This window comes from Chinchilla lanigera, unplaced genomic scaffold (genome assembly GCF_000276665.1).
Source record: "Chinchilla lanigera isolate Chin_1 unplaced genomic scaffold, ChiLan1.0 scaffold00052, whole genome shotgun sequence".
NCBI lineage: Eukaryota > Metazoa > Chordata > Mammalia > Rodentia > Chinchillidae > Chinchilla > Chinchilla lanigera.
In genome coordinates this window covers 10106103-10124542 of record NW_004955453.1, presented here as the reverse complement: position 1 = coordinate 10124542, position 18440 = coordinate 10106103, and the positions used below count along the sequence as shown (strand labels likewise).

The following is an 18440-nucleotide window of genomic DNA, read 5'->3' as shown; positions in this document are numbered from 1 at the left end:
TAGCTCAGCAGCAAAGCGCCTGCCTGCCAAGTGCAAGGTCGTGAGTTCGATTCCCGGTACCAGGAGAAACAAACAAACAAACAAACAAACAAAAAAATGCCAGGGATATAGCTCAGTGGCACAAGTACCTGCCTGGCAAGTGCAAGGTCCTGAGTTCAATGCCCAGTACAAAACAAAACAAAACAAAACCAGAGGTCTTCAAGTTACAACATGGGTGAACCTTGAAATGATATGTGAAGTGAAACATGACAGCCAGAAAAGGTAACACCACAGACACTGTATAAGATGTCCAGAAGAGACACATACATGCCTGTATTCAGAAAGTGGACCAGTGATTCCAGAGGCTGAGGGGAAGGGGGATGGGCAATGACTGCTAACAGCTATTTGGTTGTCTGGGAGACAGAAAGGTGTTTTGTAGGTAGAGAGTGGCGATGGTTACACAGTTTTTAGAGTACACTACCAAACCGCTCAACTACATACTTTAAATGGTGAATATTATAGTATGTGAATTATTTAAGGAAAAAGTAAGTATGTGCATATATATAATTAGACTGACAAAATACCATCCAAAATAGATTTAAAATTTCAGTATCTGGCCAACAGGTAATGTGAAGAGATGCCTGACACAGTCTGAGCTGCATCCCTCGCCTTCTTCACTTTCACACTGACGCTCACAATGCCCGAGACCTCGCCTTCAGCAGGGAAGGACAGGAGCTGTGAAGCTGTGCTTTGCAGACAGCCTGAGCACCAGGACAACCATCCTGACAGCATTCTGAGCTCCACAGACATCATTTACAGTTAAGCATTAACTAAAAATAACATGTTTAGGCTTAACATCTTTTTCTTTTTTGGTACCAGAAATCAAACTCAGGACATTGTCCTTGCCAGGCAGGTGCCTCTGCTGCTGAGCTATATCCCTGGCTCAAAATCTTTTTTTTTTTTTTTTGAGACAGGGTCTCACTTTGTAGTTCAGGCTGGCCTTGGCCTTGAACTCACTGAGTACTCCAGGCTGGCCTCAAACTTGTAGTGATCCTCCTGCTCTCGAGTGGTGGGATTACAGGGTGCACCACCCGTTAAATTGTCTGACATCAGTAAACACAAAGAGGTCAAAACAAAGACTCAAACTACCTACCATTACGGCTCCGTTATCCTGGCCCACAAATATCCGTCTGCTGTCGTGATGGTAAGCCATGGTAGAGCAAGGAGCTGTCGGAAAGACAGAGACCACATTACCAGCAAGCTCAGCATTTTAAGTTGTTGTTCAAAGTGCATTATTATTATAAACAGCTATAGGATAAACATTTTAAAAGGAGGACAAATTTGTTTTCTTAAAAATTAGGTAAACTAAAAATATAATTAATGTTCTCTCTATAGTTTAAAATCCTAATTCTAGAAATCTTCTTCATTATTTTTATAATTTTGGGTAAAGCGAACCAGCTGATGTCTCATCTGACAGAAATTCCAACCACTTGGGAGGTCAGTCACCCTCTGCCGCTGCCACCAATCCCTATCAAAGTCAAAGAGTAGCCAGAAGCCTGGCATAGCAGTACGTGCCTGTAATCCCAGCACTTGGGAGGCAAGAGGCAGGATGATCACTGTGAGTTCAAGACCAGCCTGGGCTACATAAACAAGTTGAAGGCCAGCTTGAACTACATAGTGAGACCCTGTCACAGAAGAAAAAAAACCAAAAAGATCAGCCAGAAACCATATAAAAAGGGACCCCAGCACCAGAATTTCTACTCCATGGCACCTGTGAGCAAGCTAGGAAAGCCACCCTGGGATTTCCTCCCCCGCTCCCCCGCAATGGTTAAAAAAAAATGTTCTCTTTTGCAATGACACACACAGCCCAGTCTGCAGTGACTGGAGCCATGATGTGTAGACAGGTCCTCTGGGTACCTGGAAAAGCTCCTGCCTCTTCTTGTGCACACACCCTCCCTGGCCTACCTATCCCTCTTCCAGAAATCAAGGCCCACAGAATGAGTTTCAGAAAGGAGAAACTCCAAATTGTCTCTTGCTAAAAATCAGAAAAAAAGCCAGAAATGGAATATTTGCAAAAAACAATGCCTGGGTTTTTACTGGGCCAAAAAATTTTAACCAACAGAAGAACCACAACCTGAAAATGCATTATGGGAAAACAAAACAAAATAAGTGAAGTTGACTTTGCTTTTAAATAAAATTCATTTAAAAAAAAAAAAAAAAAGAAGGGTGTGGTGATGTACAACTGTAATCCCTGTACTTCGGAGGCTAAGGCAGGAGAATCCCTAGTTTGAGGTCAGCCTCAGTTACACAGCCAGCCACTGTCTCAATAAACAAACAAAAGAAAGATATCTTCCTAGTGAGGTCATCATTGGAAAGTAGTTTAAAGTTCTTTTGCTGCAATGGACTGATATCTTCACCGAAGGAAGAAAGTACTGTAAATGATAATACTGGATTGCACCTGAAGAAAAAGACACAGGCAACAGCACGATCAAACCAGAGAAAGAGGCTATTGCAGCTGCACTCGGGAACTATAGGACTGACTTAAGTCTATTACCACCATACTGATGTTTAAGATTATAAAGAGCAATCAAATCTAACAATTAGAACCACAAACACATATGCATCTTTATACAATCCAAATGCTTTTCCATTATCAGGTGTAAACCAATTAATGATGCTTTGATGATTTCAAAGATTTGCTACCAGTTTTACATGCTCATCAGTAGGTACCATCTTTTCAATTCTTTGATCCCCAACTGCATAACCAACAGTGCAAATATGCAAAATCCCTCATTTGTGTAAAAATGTCAATGTGTAATGTAATGATAGAGAAGTTCTGCAATTAAAAAAATATAAAAAGTTTCCCTCCTTTGTTTGTTTTTTTTTTCCTCTCCTTTGTTTTGTATACAGTGATCCTCCAGGCTTTTTTCCTAGACAGGTTTCTACTGAGATAAGCAATTTAAATTTCAAAAAGAAGAGAAAGGGTTGGATATTCATAGTCTTATAAACAATGAAAACACAGATCATATCAGTGGACTTTTAAGAAGTCATCACGCCAGGCTTGGTGATGCATGCCTGTAATCCCAGCACTCGGGAGGCAGAGGCAGGAGGATGGTTGCAAGTTCGACACCAGTCCAGCCTGGGCTACAAAGTCTGCTTAAGGCCAGCCTGAACTGCATAGGGAACCCCGTTTTCAAAAGGCCAAAAAAAAGAGGCCACCACAACAGTCTAAAATCATATGCTTACAGCTCCGACCAGCGAGCCACGCCCAACCCACTGCACACTTTAATAAAGGCTCTGGTTTTCCAGGAACACAGCTGGGTCCCTTCATGTATGTACTCTACGGTTGCTTTCAGGCCAGTGGCGAGCGAGTAGTCATCAAAGACTCTTCGGCCCACAGAATCTAAATATTTACTCTCTGGTTCTCTGCATCAAAATATTCTGTGGACCTACTGTGGTGGACAGCACAGCATGGGAATTACAAACAGGCATGGATTACAATTCCAATCACAAGCAAGCGACTGGATCGCTCTGGCCTCAGTTTTCTCATCCACAAAATGATAAAAAATATCATCTACCTTGTACAGCATCCATCTTGTGCAACAGTTGCAGTGATTTCATGAATTTATATTACTAAAGAAAGCCTTGAGGCACACAGAAAAACAGAAACTAAGAGTGACTTTTCTTCAGCTGTAGTGGGTCCTAAAAGTGATTTCTGTTGAGTGAAGTGGTTATGGAACCACTGGACAACCTAAAGCAATGTACAATACAAAGCACTGCCTTAGCGATCAATCAAGTCGCAGGGAGAAGGTTACATCCGTGGGTAACCATGAAAAGACCTTTGGGTAGGTAATCTACAGAGAGTTTCTGGAGTCCACATGGCACTTTTCTTGCATTTTGAACTTAAATAAAAGTCATTCTAACATAGAGTAGTTTCTTAAAATTCATTCGTGATGTTTTCTTCAGACCATGTTCTTGCAGTTTTGTCAGCAGACACAGGTCCAGATGGAGGCCGTCAAGGAGCCTCTGGGAGCTGGGCGTGGGTGGATAGCGGCACAGGCAGGTGTCAGCACACACTGCAGTCGCTGTCCTTTCCGTCCCTCTGCGCTAGGAACTGCTGCTCAGGGAGGCCAAGGATGGAGACAGCCACACCCTGTAAGACCTAACGGCCTAAAGAACACACACTTCTGCTGGGCTTTTAGTGCCCTGGGAGAAAAACTAATTAGAAAGTTGTACTAAGTATTTGGGGAAAATACAAGCCAAGGAAATACAGGACACAATCCACCTCAGTGTCTATTCTCATGAGCATGAACTCAAGGTTGAGGACTCTAAGAGATTAAGCTAAAACCAAAATAAAAGCTATGGAGAAGGGCGGAGTGTGAGGAATAACATTGGCACCAGCGAGCTTTCCCCAAGGACGACAGAGCACTTCCCAGCCCTGGGATGAGCTCCTCATGCTGCTACTTTCCCCTACCAGACCTATGGCCCGGCCCTGGGAGCTAAGGCGTAATCAGCCCAAGGGAAGCCTACTTTGTTCTCATTACACTAAGTATCGGTCACTTCCTATTTCATTGTGAGAATTCAGGGTGAGAAACCAGGTTTACACATCATAATACATGAATACGTGGATAACAAGGAGGTACGGACTCTTGGCACAGTAAATGATGATCAGGTTTTCAGCCAGTCTTCTAATGTGCTACATATTGTAAAATTTTATCATTCTTTTGGTAATAGTTGTCCTTGTAATACTCTATAGATGGGTTTTTTTGTGTTTTTTTTTGGTACCAGGAATCGAACTCTGGACCTTACACTTGCCAGCCAGGCACCTATGCCACTGAGCTATGTCCCCGGCCTTCCTTATAATACTCTAGCCAGACTGCCCAAACTATTGGTTGACAGTAGAACAAATGAAAATTCTGACACATTATAAACCTTTCGTGAAAACTGTTACAGGTTCCAAATATTGCATGCACAATAGCATATACATACAGATAAGAAAATGCTAAGGGAGGCACTTGGGAGAATGACTCTAATTACAGCTTACGTGCTGAATAATTGGCTTTCCCGTTTCTCACAAACTCCACAGCTTTCGAATTCTACTTAGGAAAGCTGCAGGCAGTATCCACAACATCTAGGACAGCTGTTACAGCTCTTCTTTGGGGACCATCAACATGACATTGGGAACAACCCATTAAGTACATGCCAAATTTTTTGTCTTCTCCTATAGGTTATCTGAATATAGAAGCCCTTAACTGAGGAAAATATGTCATTAAGGACCAAAGCCTAAAGGAAATCTGCAGCCACAGATGCCTTCCTGTGGCTATTTGGGATGGCAGTAGTAACCCCCATTTGACCTTGGGTGACATCCAGGCATTCTCTGTAGGGCTTTGTTCTCCAGCGGGCTTTAGAAAAGAAGTGGGACAGAGGCCTTCAGTGTCTCTTAGATTTGCCTGAAGGGCTAGAATTTATGTAATTTTATGTCATGACATGTGAGGGCTATTTTAAAGTCTCCACTCTTTAGCCTGGAAGTTTGTTTACAGTATGTCTGACCGATGAGAAAATCTTCTGTTTAGAAAGTATTGTACCTTGGGCTACGTCCCTCTGTAATACCCACAGGTTAGTGAAAAGGTGCAGCAAAAGGCCGGTCATAATTACAGGCATATAGACAGTGTTTTTTTCAGCACAAGTATGAGTTACTATGACTACAAAGTTACAGCCAGCGTAGGCTGGCCAAACTAAGGCAAAGGAAAGGGGATGGGTGCATGCACTTTTCCTCTTGCGGGGAGAGGAGCTTGGCTTGTTTTATTTCGTTTTCTCCAGTTTTATTCAAGTCTGCTTCAGTTAAACTGGTAGAACCAACTTCTTTACAAAAGTTTTCCTGCAGCTTATTACAGCCTCTCAGAGGTATTAGGCAACTAAAAAACTTGTTCTGAAATCCAACTGCAATTTTCAGTCAGACAGTCTGAAACTTTCATCATCACAGGCATCAGAATCACTGCCCTCAGGGGGAGCAATCAGTCATGAGACTTACAGGCCGTGGTGTGGTAAATGCTGGGCCAGTACTGGCCACTGTCTCTCTTCAGCCATACTCGGAGGGTCCTGTGGAGAAATGAGGAAAAATGATGCTCAGTAATTTTAGCTTCTTTTGTGCTCCAGAAAAACCTAATGTGTCAAAAAATTCCAATACCATTTCCTAACTGATCTGATAATCAACTGGACAAACTCATCTACACACGTATATATATACAGATATAGAATAAAACATAGTTTATGTAGTGTACACACATACATTACACACAGTTACATACAGTGTGGCTACATACAAGTCTATATGGTATCCACGAGTCACTCAGATAACTTTAATGACACAGGAACGTTTTGTATACAAGGATATACAAAGAGAACCAGGCACTACTGACTGCTTTTCTTGCTAAGACAAATTGCATGAACGTGGCTGCCTCGTGAAGGCAGCAGATCTCAGTGGAAAGAAAATGCTTCTGGAGAGGTGCGGGGCAGAAAGGAAGAAGGTCTGCACAGCACAGCTCAATTCTCTAACAGCGCTCAGTTCTCAGCCTCATGCCCAGGAGGAAAGCACCCCTCGCCGTGTCTCTGAGCCCTTTCTCATCAGAACTCACGCAGGGCCATGTGGAAATCCTTGCAAGTGCAGGAAAAGGACCAACGACTGAGACAGCTGAAGTTGAACACTTGGGCTCCCTGCAAAAGCAGAGAACACAGGATACTGCAGGCCCCACGTGGGCTCACAGAACCGCAGCCCTGTCCAGGCCACTGGAGTCCCACTGGGCTCGGCCCTCTGCCTCTGCAGTGACCCCCTGCCCACGCACCTTCCCAGCATCCCCACAGTCAGCTCTGTCAAGCTCGTTTACACTTCAGGAGCAACACGGATTCTGACACGCGGTAGGAGCTGAGTAAATGTTTGGTCTTAGACTGATACATAGCTTTCCCTTTTTCTCTCTTTTCGGAGCTCAAGACAAGGAAAACTGGTCATGGAGGAAAATCTCAGAATAGTCGTGGCCTCTGGGGAGAGGATGACAGGAAGTCAGGAAGGGAACAGCAAGTCTCTAGCGGGCTTCAGCAAGAACTCGCCCAAGTGCGCTGAGGAGTCTTACAGACACAGTGACTGGAATATGGCCTTCATTCATGCAAATGAACATGATCAAGGACCACAGTGAGGCTAAAGCTCTTGTGTTTGGGAACTGGGTAAAACCATTACAGCTAATGCAACCTGATCAATCCTCCAATCCAACTACCAGTTCATAGAATAAACAGAGGGCACAGGAAGAGCAGTATGACAGACACAGAAGCAAGACTGTAGGAAAGTCTACAGATAAATTAAGCACTTTTTTCTACAGATGATTTGAAAGAGAGAAAACAATAGAGATGGAAGACAAGATTATGACTCGTGAGGTTTAAGATATGTACAAGCAATTAAAAGTGCACGTTTATTTGGATCCTGATTCAAACTTTAAAATAAGAGCAACATGGTGAGACAATGAGGAGTACAAATACTAACAACTACTCTAGTGTTGATATTAAAAATCATTGCTCATTTCTTTAGGTGTGATAATGATGTCACTGCTTTGTCTTTAAGAAGTAAATAATAAAACAGGTGTGGTGGTGCACACCTGTAATCCCAGCACTCAGGAGGCTGAGGCAGGAGAATCCCCGCAAGTTCAAGGCCAGGCTAGATGACACAATGAATTCAAGCCCAGCTTGAACTGCAAAGCAAGACTTCCTCTCAAAACAAAACCAAACAACAGAGTAACTCCTGAATTTCAAATGAGCCCTCACTTGTCATCCTCAGCATGGCCACCACAGCCTGGCCCTCTAGACTCTCGCTGGAGTCACCCGCTCTCCCGTTACCTACTGGACTCTTCCCACTCTGGCCCACCCCCAGTACACCGCACCACACCACTGCTGGGCTCAGCACACACCATGCTCATCTCAAACCCAGGGCTCAACTGGCAGACTTAGTTTCTGTGACTTCCCAACTGAAGCCCCATACCACTGAGGGGTGTTCTTAAGCTCCTCCAACTCACCCACTCAGGTCATGCCCTAAGTCCATCTACTTCACCAGCCTACTAAGAACTCTTCTCTCCAGGTAGGAGATTTTCTACGCAGATGGAAGGATAGGTGCCATTTCAGTACAAGTCCTTCATTGAAAACATCAGTGGAAGCTTCTAATAATGGTTCTTTGAACTGAGCTGCTAAGGTATTATCTTGACTATAGTGTGTTACTTGGATCAGAATGCTTATGGATACATTCAACACAACAGATGAAGCCAACAGAGGTGTAACAGCTGAAAGGCCAGCAACTGGGTGTCCAAAGATTTACTTCCAACACACAGTAACAAAGGTCATGGTCCTTGACGGCCAAGGCTGTATGCAGCACCACTTCAAGTTTATGGGCTTCACTTGTACAAAGAGCATGAAGGGCAGGCTGACAGCTACCCACCTGCCAGAGTTTTTAAGTAGAAGGCAGAACAGAATGACGACAGATTCTGAAACTCTTCAGTCCCAAAGGTCTTAGGTCATGACTGTGTAGGGAGCTCAAAGGATTTAGTGACACATGTTCTCCCTCTCCCCTGGGCAAGGACAATATTCAGGAATTGGAGCACTATGTTGTAAGGAGGAAATCTTTCAGGTCATCTCTTCTGATCAATCGCTGAACCTCTGAAAAGTCAAACTGCATCCACTTTCAGTGTGATATTTAAACTAGCTCAAGGTTAAACAAAACCTACCTAGATCCCTGCATTTTAAAACAGTATTATTTCCTCTGGAGAGCAAACATCAGCATATAATTTGGTCTGCACAATTTAGACCTAGGTTAGGACCAAAGTAGCAAACTAAGAAATCAGCAAGATTTATATGATCTCTCAAGAGTGCTTTGCCTGAAAGCTGATTATCACATTCAGGCTGAGAAAGCATCCTTGTTCGCAAATCAGGTTCCAAATTAGGCACCTGACTTTGATAGTCAGCTCTACCTCACATCCATACCTTCCACCTGGAATTCTCTTTCACCCATCTCAAACGATACCCTTCTCCTTCCAAAATTAAGTCAAACCAATGTTACGTTTAACTCCTGACACTTTAGCACACCCACAAACCTGTGTGTTAAACAGAGTTGCCTAATTTCCACAACTTACATGGGAATTTGTTTTATATTATGATCAGACCTTTCTCAACTGTTTTAACAAATGGTTGTAAAAATAGGCTTGTTAATAAGAAGTTGAACTAGTTACTAAAAAAATCAAGACATGCCAGGCTAAAAAGCATACTATTTAGTAAATTGGAAGCAAAATCCATTCAGTAATTTGAAAGCAACATAATAATACAACTTGGTAAGATTTTACTAAAGTCTGTACAATGATATAAAAACCATCTATCACTAAAGTGTCAAGATCAGATGGTTTAATTTTTATATAACTCACAATATTTTCTACCAAATGTCTAAGTTGCTTTCTCTACTAAGATAAAACAGCTGAATTTCTCCTTTAATATTTTGACAACTTTACTCCCACACACCTACTCGTTTTTATATTTTTCCTGGCACTAACTCTACCCATTTTTCTAGCAGCTGGATTTTCCTGGATATTCCAAGACCATGTCAGTCTAAAAAGAACTTTTTCCTTAAAACACAACTTTAAAAATGTGTTCATTCTTTTCCAAGTTCTGTTTTCAAGTTGTTTTAAAATAACAGTCTGCCGTTTTTCCAAAAGGTACTTGGAAAGGAAGTGTGATGTTGTCTTTCTTTCTGAGCCTACATAAATGGCTTCCAAGCAATCGCTGTGGAAGGCATGACCATCTGTCCCCCGGCCTTACGAGTAAGAGAAACCAGGGCCTCTGGGGCCACGATACCTTCTATTTCTGTGGACGATGACGATGTACGCACATATAACCACAAGGTGCTCACTACTACCACCGCACGTGTCTATCATTCTGCATCAGAGAGGCTTCACATATTTTCCAGATAAATGAAATGTTGAAGTTGAATTGGATTTCTTTATTTTAAATAATTCTGAAATGTTTACTTCTTTAATAGTCCTGGGGACTGACCCAGAGCCTTCACACTGAGACACATCCTTAGCCCTTTTTCATTTTCATTTTTATTTTTTTAATTTTGAGGCAGGGTCTTGCTGAGTGGTTAAGCTGCTCAGGTTGGGCTTGAACCTCAGCCTCCCGAGTGCTGGTATGATGGGCGTGCACCACCTCCCGTCGGAGGTAAGCAGCCGAACAATTTAAAACAATAATGAAAGGCTACATAGCCTTTCTAGGGCTCTCATAGTTTTCTTTTTTCTCTTTGTCAGAATATTCTAAATTAGAACTAACTCTTCAGAAAGACTTCTGCTCAATAGAGTAGGGAACATACATTTGCCTGATGATGATGACACAACAGTAGTGCCAAAGTCTGAGGAATTCTAACCTTGGCAATTTGTTCACCCCATAGGAAAAAGAACTATACATTTAAAAGTGAGTCATGTGCATATATCAAAGAGTAAACAAACACTGGGGGGAAAAGGTTAAATAATAAAAGGGACTAATGAGAGAATAATTAAACATTGTATAAAAATCATTAAAACTGTTATGAAGACTGAAAGATGTATGAAAATGGTTATGAAATGTTTGTTTTTATTTAAAAGAGCATAATATAAAATTACATAACTAAGTTGTGTAGCCACGCCAGATCTAGCTGCACACAGGGCCAGGCTGGCAAGCGGCAGGCGGTGTGGACAGAGACACGTAGCAAGGTACACAGCGACGCTGGCTCCATGTGGGTTTTTAATCATTTATTTAACTTGTGCTGGGTTTGGGCGGTAGGGCAGTGGTGGGAAGCAAACCCAGGGCTTTGCACACATTGGGCAAGCGCCCTACCATCAAGCCACTTTCAGCAACTCTGGCTCCTGCAAGGATGCTGAGGATGGGGCGGGGCAGGTTTCCCGAAACTCCCCAGGGACCAACCATATGGCTGTCTGTCTAAAATTCTGAAGGTAAAAATATTCTGTTCTCTAAGAATGAATGTCTGTCAGTGTCACCTCCGCAAAAAATGAGGGTGAGCAGTACAGGGCAGGCAGGTCTTCAGCTCCCGGGAGAACAGAGGCCATTTCCACACACTGGAACCACTTCTCTTTTGCAACAAGGCTGACTCAGCTTGGGACTCTAGCTCCGGGGTCTGAGAGTTTTCAAAGTGAATTTGCGCCTCGGGGCAGGTAGGGATGGAGGCCTGGAGCCTGCTCCGCCCCGCCTGAGTCTTTAGGGGACCTGGAGGGAGTCAGTGCAGAGGCTGGAGGGAGCCCTGGCCCCTGGGAGGGGTCACGGACAGGGACACAGAGGCAGAGGCCTGTAGGGGCGGCAGCCCTGACTGCTCCCAAAGGGGCAGAGAGCAGAGGGCAAAGCAAGCACAGGCAGAGGGACAGGGAAGAGGAGAGAGTCTCTAGCAAAGGGCACAGGGCTCCTGGACAGGAAGACACAAGGCACTCAGCCATGTCTCTCCAAAAAACTGTGTCCCTGCTCGGCTTCCAAGTTCCCAGCAGTGGCATGCAGGGGCACAGACCAAGCTGCTTCCTGTACTCTAGACACAAAGCAGGGTCCAGGAAAACTTGTGGCCTGTTGAGATGAAGATGCGTCAAGGCAAAGATAGCAGACGCTTTGGCCTCCATTTAGTGCTGAAGAAGGAGAGACACGGTCTAAAATCACACAACCAATATCAGCAGCTCATCAGATTGTCTGACTCCATTTAGTTGTTTTGTCCAATTTTATTCCTCTTATGAGGATGAGAAAATGCACATTTCAGAACATTGCCAAGGTAGATAATTCAAAGTAACGCATTTTTATGTGGCTAATAAATAACTTTTCAACAACAGATTTTTTTCCAGAAAATTCCACATTTTATCCTTTAAAGCAGGAACTCGTAAACAGTTTGCAAACATGAGCATTCAGTTACATTTCCCCAAAATAAACCCAGAGTATGGAAACATCTAGGTCGAATGTCAAAGCTCAAAGAAACTCTGACTTTTGTGCTAGGTGGGAGGGGTGACTGACAAATCTCCCAGAGCCTTCAGGTCTAGATGTCGCTGAGTCCCATGACAGCATGCAGCACAACTGTCAGTGCTGTGGCCCGTGATTGATAAACTGCAAAACATGGGCTCAGTTCTTCCCCCTCCCTCTACTCGCTGCCTAAGCACATGACTGCAGCTCTTCCCATCAAGAAGAATCCGTTTCTCTCACCCTTGACTGCGCTGGCTGGTGATGCTCAATAAGAATGTGGCTGAAGCGATGGAGGCCAGCACTAAGCAAGAGGCCTTGGATGCTCTCACTCTCCTGGAAGCTGTCACGACACAAGCCACAGGGCTTGGCTGCTAAAGGACACCACATGGAAGACAGACCTGTGGCCAGCTCAACCATCCCCATCTGCTGGGCACTAGCTAACTCCCTAATAGGTCAAACAGACACTGTTGATCACAAGCATGTGTCCCTGGCTGAGCCAAAAGGACTGCTCCAGCCCACAGGCTCATAACAATGACAACCTGCTGCTTTAAGCCACTCAGTTTTTAGAGGTTTGTTACATAGCAAGAGCTAAGTGACACAATGCTGTCTGCTCTAAATAAATAGTATGCCTTAAGAACACTTAGGAAGCCAGGCATGGAGGCACATGCCTGTCATCCCAGCACTTGGGTGGCGGGTACAGGAGGACTGCCATGAGTTCGAGGCCGGCCTAGGCTACATAGTGAGTTTAAGGCCAGTCTAAATTACAGAGCGAGGCCCTGGCCCCCAACCGCTACCAAAAAAAAGCATAAGAACACGCAGAAATCCGACCTGAAGATTAAAAATAAAGAGGATATTTGGCATTTACTAAGTGCCAAGGACTTAAAGTACTTAGTAAACAAATACTGTAAGAGCACTTTCACACTTCATTTAAAGAAAGGATCTCCAATTTGGGCAAATCCTAATTTGAAACCTTAGAAGCCAAAGAAGTCACAGGAAAGCACAGATGAAGTTACTGTTTTCATAATATTTTCATCTTGTCTGCAAAGAATAGTAATTCTGTATGTCCTTTCACCTTCCTACAGTAGAGGTACAAAGAGCAGACTTACTTCACTTCTGATTAAGAATTAAGTATTTATTCTATGGAGATTAATTTTTAATCTGCTGACAGATGTCTCATGATCAGAATAGGCACAAGGATTCTTTTTCATTTCCTCTAGTCCCTTTGTTGGATTCTCTCAAAGGGTTCATTAAAAAACATACTTTAGGAAACCATCAGCCTAACAATATAAGGCTGGCTTATCTGCCTCATTCATTCTAAGCATTTACAGTAAAGTGAAAGTTTAACACACATTTTCCAGTGTATATTATCTGGATAAGCTTGCAAATCATACCCACATATATGAGTCTCAAATAACCACAAGTATTTCAGCAAAATCCCAAGACTCAGTTCTGTCTCACAGGAAACACCTGCATATCTAAAGCTTGGTATCCTTTAAATTTTTTTCTCAAAAAAACCCCAACACCCAAAAACAACAGCATTAAAACAATTTAACCATCTTTAAGACTTATACTGATATACAGAAACTACTTGACTAATTTAAGAGAATTTCACAGTGTACAATATGCTACAAATTAGGCCCAAGGTCCCAATTTCTTTTACACTCTAGACGAACAGAAATTCTGAGGAAAGCCAATTTTCCTGGATAGCGATACTGACAGTATTTCAATCTCCAAATCCTGCTGTCACCTACATATAACAAAGGATGCTTTTTCTACTCTGGCAGTACCTGTAGGGGACACAGAAAAAAATCTGTAAAGATGGTTTCTAGAACATTAAGATGTTAGCTTTAAAGGAAGAACTAATGAAATAGTTGTCAGTACAACTTGGGTTTTGTTTTTTTCCTTTTTTGCTTCTCCTGGTTCTGTTTTTTGAGATAGAGACTTGCTATGTAGTATAGGCTGGCTCTGAACTCATGGCAATCCTGCCTCAGCCTCCCAAGTGCTGGATTACTTGCCTGGCTTACAGTCTGTTTTTAGCAAATAAATAACAAATTTCCTTCCAACCACCTCTCCAGAACTTTGACTTCCTGTGGCAGAAACAAATGTAACAGAGAAGAAAAATATTAGATTATTACTGAATTGAATCTCTGAACTAAAAGGCAGGCACAGAGCCTCTTAAGAGCACAGAATTTGCCTGGCTGAGAAAAAGAAAAATCCCCACACCATCCGGCCCCCAGTCTGGAGGCAGGGATACCAGATTTTGTCTCAGGCAGACTGAGGACCGAAGGAGGAAGGCCCCTGGAGGACATCAGCATCTGAGCCTTACTTAGGTGAGTTCAGTGACACCCACGCGAGGGGGCTGCCCCTCCATCTGCAGATGATTTCTTTTTGACTTAGGAAACCATTCTTACCATAATCTTTCACTGCTGACCTCAAAGTGATTTTCTGTGAGCTCACCACCACCAGAAGGCTAACACTGACTCCAAGCACGGAACAACAGGAACGGTTTAGAGAAGCTGGAGTCTGTGTAGGATCCGAGGAATACTCTGTCTTAAGCTCAAAAAAAAGAAGCTGCAAACTACACCGGCAGCTCAGAAGTAAGGTTCGGCTAGTTCCAAAGAAGCACAATTTGACAGCAGTAGCCTGTTTCAAATTCTGTTCCAGGCTTCCGGGCTCCTAACACGCTTGTTCACTGATTCATCCAAGCGCGTGCTTAACACCTTTAGGGGCATAACATTAAGGTCACCACTGAATTAGTAAAGACAACCAAGTTAACTGGGTACTAATAATACAATGTGGGGAGAGCTGGGACAGCGAAGAAGCAGGTTAACGCTTCTTAGTCAGGATAGATACCTGATGCACTTGGGATTCGGCAAGGCCAGATAAAGGAAGATATTCCAAATGAGTCCCAGTGGGTGAGGAGGGGTGAGTCAAGCACACAAAAGAGAAGAGACTGGAGGCACAGGGAATTGCAGCAGCGAGGGACCTCTCTGGGGTATCCAAGAATCCCAGGTAGTATTTTCCACAGACCAGAACCTAAATCCAAAATGCCCCCCTCAGCACTGACATCATTCCAAGCAACCCCAGCTCCCATGAGCCTTTCCAATGGGACACTATAGATACAAGGCAGGTAAACGAAATTAGAGAGGACAAGCCAGAAAGACAAAGTCCAGCAGGCCACCCTTCACCTAAAATTTCTAAGACTGTGACAGATTCACCCTGATCTTCCAGGGAATTGTGCGTAGAGGTGTATGTAATAAATGAAGAAAAAGAACTGAAGATTTCATTATGAATACAACAAAAAACATACCACTAAATGAGTGTATATGTGTTGCCAGTATCTTAACACTTTTCATAGAGATTTACTAAGAATACATCACAGAGAAGGAAGGTAATACCTTAGTTGTAGAAACCAATATAATTCATTACATTACAATTTGCTTCCTATGAAAGAACTGGCAGGTTACTAAAGCTAACCCAGAGGGCAAAGGCCCCTTGCATAGCAATGGTCTAACCTATTCATCAACCTGGGGCTAGTTACCAAAAACCTGCTGCGTGAAGCTCCGGGATGTGGGAAGATAAGAGAAATAAATTCAAAACAACAGTAACTACGGAGGATCTGACTGTAACTAATTAAGCATAATGGGTAAAGTATAAGTGCTAAAGGAAGCTCAGAAAGGCGGAAATGGTTCCGCCTCCCAAAGCCATTTACAGACCTGAAGTAAGAGTTAATGAAAGGTTGTTAGCAGGAAAAGGCATAATGAACCTGGGTTGAAGATAAAAGCTTCGCAGAACAGACTGGAGTAGGGCATACCTGGACTTAAGGGAAGCCACATAAAGGCTGCCATAGGGATCCAGGGTTTAAACGAGCGTTAGGAGAGGATGAGGACAGCCCTGGGGTAAATATGGGCAGGCGTGCAGAGAACAGCTAACGGACAGGCCTGAGCTGCAATCCCCGAAAGGCCTGCCTGGCAAAGGTGTGTTCTGGGCCCACACTCAGTATCCTGGATTTCCAGTGGGTTCTCACCATTCCTGAACTCGGAAGAGGGACTCGCTGTGCTTTTGTTCATCCAGAACACATGGTTAATGCTGAACACCTGCTTTCTTTCAAGGCGTCTGGAATTTTGGTATATACTAGCAAGAGGGTACCTATGTAATTGGGCCTCAGTAAAAAAACCCTCATCCATCTCTAATGAGCTACCCTGATGAACAGCATTTCACACATACTGCTGTAATTCAATGCATGCCCTGTGGGACTCCAGAGAGAGAGAGGACTCTTGGAAGCTGTGCTTGTCTCCTGCCTTCACCCCAAGTGTAGGATTTGTGTCCTTGGACAATAATAAATCACAGCTGTGAGTATGAGTCTATGCTGTGAGTCCTCCTAGTGAATCAGTGAACCAGTCTGGGGATCACTAACACAGCAGGGGAAAATTTAGAAGGGAAATTAACATGACTGCTGCGTTCGGGAACAGTGACTCGTAAGGGACCAAAGAAAGAAAGAAAAAGCGTAACTCAAAGACCGCTGTAAGAATTTAGAGCTGTGACTCCCAAAACGGCAGTGCCTTATTCAGGCTGGAAACTCTGTCTTAGTCACACACAAACACACACAGTAAGCCGAATCATCTTTAGCTTTTGATGACATTGAAGTAATTAAAATGGAAAATAAAAAGGAATAAAATAGCTAACCATTCTGCAAGGCACTGTTCCATGTGTTTTATACCTACTATATTTATTCGTCTACTCTCCACAAAGCCTCATAACTATGATGCAAAGAGGTTAAATGACACATCCACGGTCACCTGGCTAGGATTCAAACTCGGGCATTCCAGTTCCACAGCCTGTATTCTTCACTCTTCTCTAATCATTAACAAGGAGACAGCCTGACAGCAGTACAGTAGTAAACGCACTTCCACCCAGGATCCTGCCTTCTCACTTCAGTTTATTTCCTAACACAAATTAAAGAGTCTACTTTGAGGCACTTCAAGGCAACTAAAATACAGCAGCCAGAACCCTGGTTTTCTACATAAAGCACCCTCCAGCGATGGAACAGGTCTTCCTAGGCACAAGGCTTGAACATCAAGTTGTTCATTTAGGATTGTTCCACATGAATCATTAGCAAATGGTTCCTCCAAGCCATCTGAAGAGGCTTAGAAATGTCCAAGAGGAAACAAAGATATCAAAGTAAATATCTGGTACAATGAAGAAAAAGGGAAAATATTACAAAGATAAAGTACTGTTTACTGCTTACCAGCTTACTGCAACATATAAAACACTTGGAAACAAATGAGAGCTGCCTTTATCTGACTTAGGCCAAACAAAATTGTTTCCTGCAAAAACAATGCTTAGCCTCTGGGCCCCTAGAGCAGTAGCATAAGCGGGCTCAAGTCCAAGCTCTCTTTTTCAAGAATGAAGCCTGCGGGCCTGCAGCTCTAGCTTAGAAGGCTTTACAAGAGTTCTCACTTTTTAAAAGTTCTATCGTTCAACCAGCTGATGGTCTAAATTTTTGTGTAGTCCCAGCAAAGAAACCCACAGATGCAATCTGTTTGGGGAATCGGTTCCTGCTGTCTCTCACACTCAGCTCAGTTCTGCAAGTAGCCTCCTCTTCTGTTTCCCATTGCCAGAAAGTAACCGCTGCAGTTTGAATTACCACTGAAGTTATTTTGGTGGCCGCTTCTTTTTTTCCGTCTTTAATTCCCAAGCAGAAAGACAGCACTACTTTACTGATTCAAGAACTATAAAGAAACTAAGATTCTTGAACTAAAATCTTACAGTTTGCTAAGACTTCAAAGCTCCAAATCTTAGTTCCAAAGTTCATGAATTTAAAGTTAAAAAAATGCACTTAGATATAGCAGTAAAATGGAGTTTAAGTACAAGGGCTTAAGGTATTTACTACTCCAACAAAATACAAGTAAATTCACACAAGTTGTGCCATTCTCTAGTAACCATTCAGGAAATTTCGAACCAGACCTCTCTGCTCGATGCCCCAACCACTAATGAACTATCTGTCTGGTATGGTGAAATGAAGCCTTCCTGTTCCACAATGGCTGAATACTCTTTGCAGGGTTAATTCTATTTAGCTCTGTCATACATAGTTTGATTTTACTGCGGGTATTGTATGAATGATGTAAGCAAATATTCCAGACACTGACAAAGAAAATTTTTTTAAAAAGAGGCTAAAATGGAGCTGGGGATTTAGCTCAGCGGCACAGTGCCTGCCTGGCAAGCGCAAGGTCGTGAGTTCAATTCAGAGTACCAGAAAAAAAAAAAAAAAAAAAAAGAGGCTAAAATGTACACAGTATTCTCCCCAGTGAGTCTATATACCAAGCACACGAGGAACCCTCCTTTCCTGAAGAACAGTGCTTCTCAAAAGGTAGCTCCTAGACCAGCCAGAGCAGCTGTATCAGCACCAACATCCCCTGGGAACCCAGCAGAAATGGAAACTCTCAGGTCCCATCCAA

The 18440-nt window shown here is 43.1% G+C and overlaps 1 protein-coding gene across 1 annotated transcript in view; it reads right to left on the bottom strand.

Moving 5' to 3' along the window:
- Nucleotides 1-18440, bottom strand: part of Wdfy1 (WD repeat and FYVE domain containing 1) — a 46630-nt gene that overhangs the window by 23663 nt on the left and 4527 nt on the right. Inside the window, exons 2-3 of the mRNA XM_005395485.2 lie at nucleotides 6011-6078; nucleotides 1133-1206 (exon numbers count right to left, since the gene is read on the bottom strand). Coding sequence (XP_005395542.1) covers nucleotides 1133-1206; nucleotides 6011-6078 — 142 coding nt within the window. The remainder of the gene's footprint in view (nucleotides 1-1132; nucleotides 1207-6010; nucleotides 6079-18440) is intronic.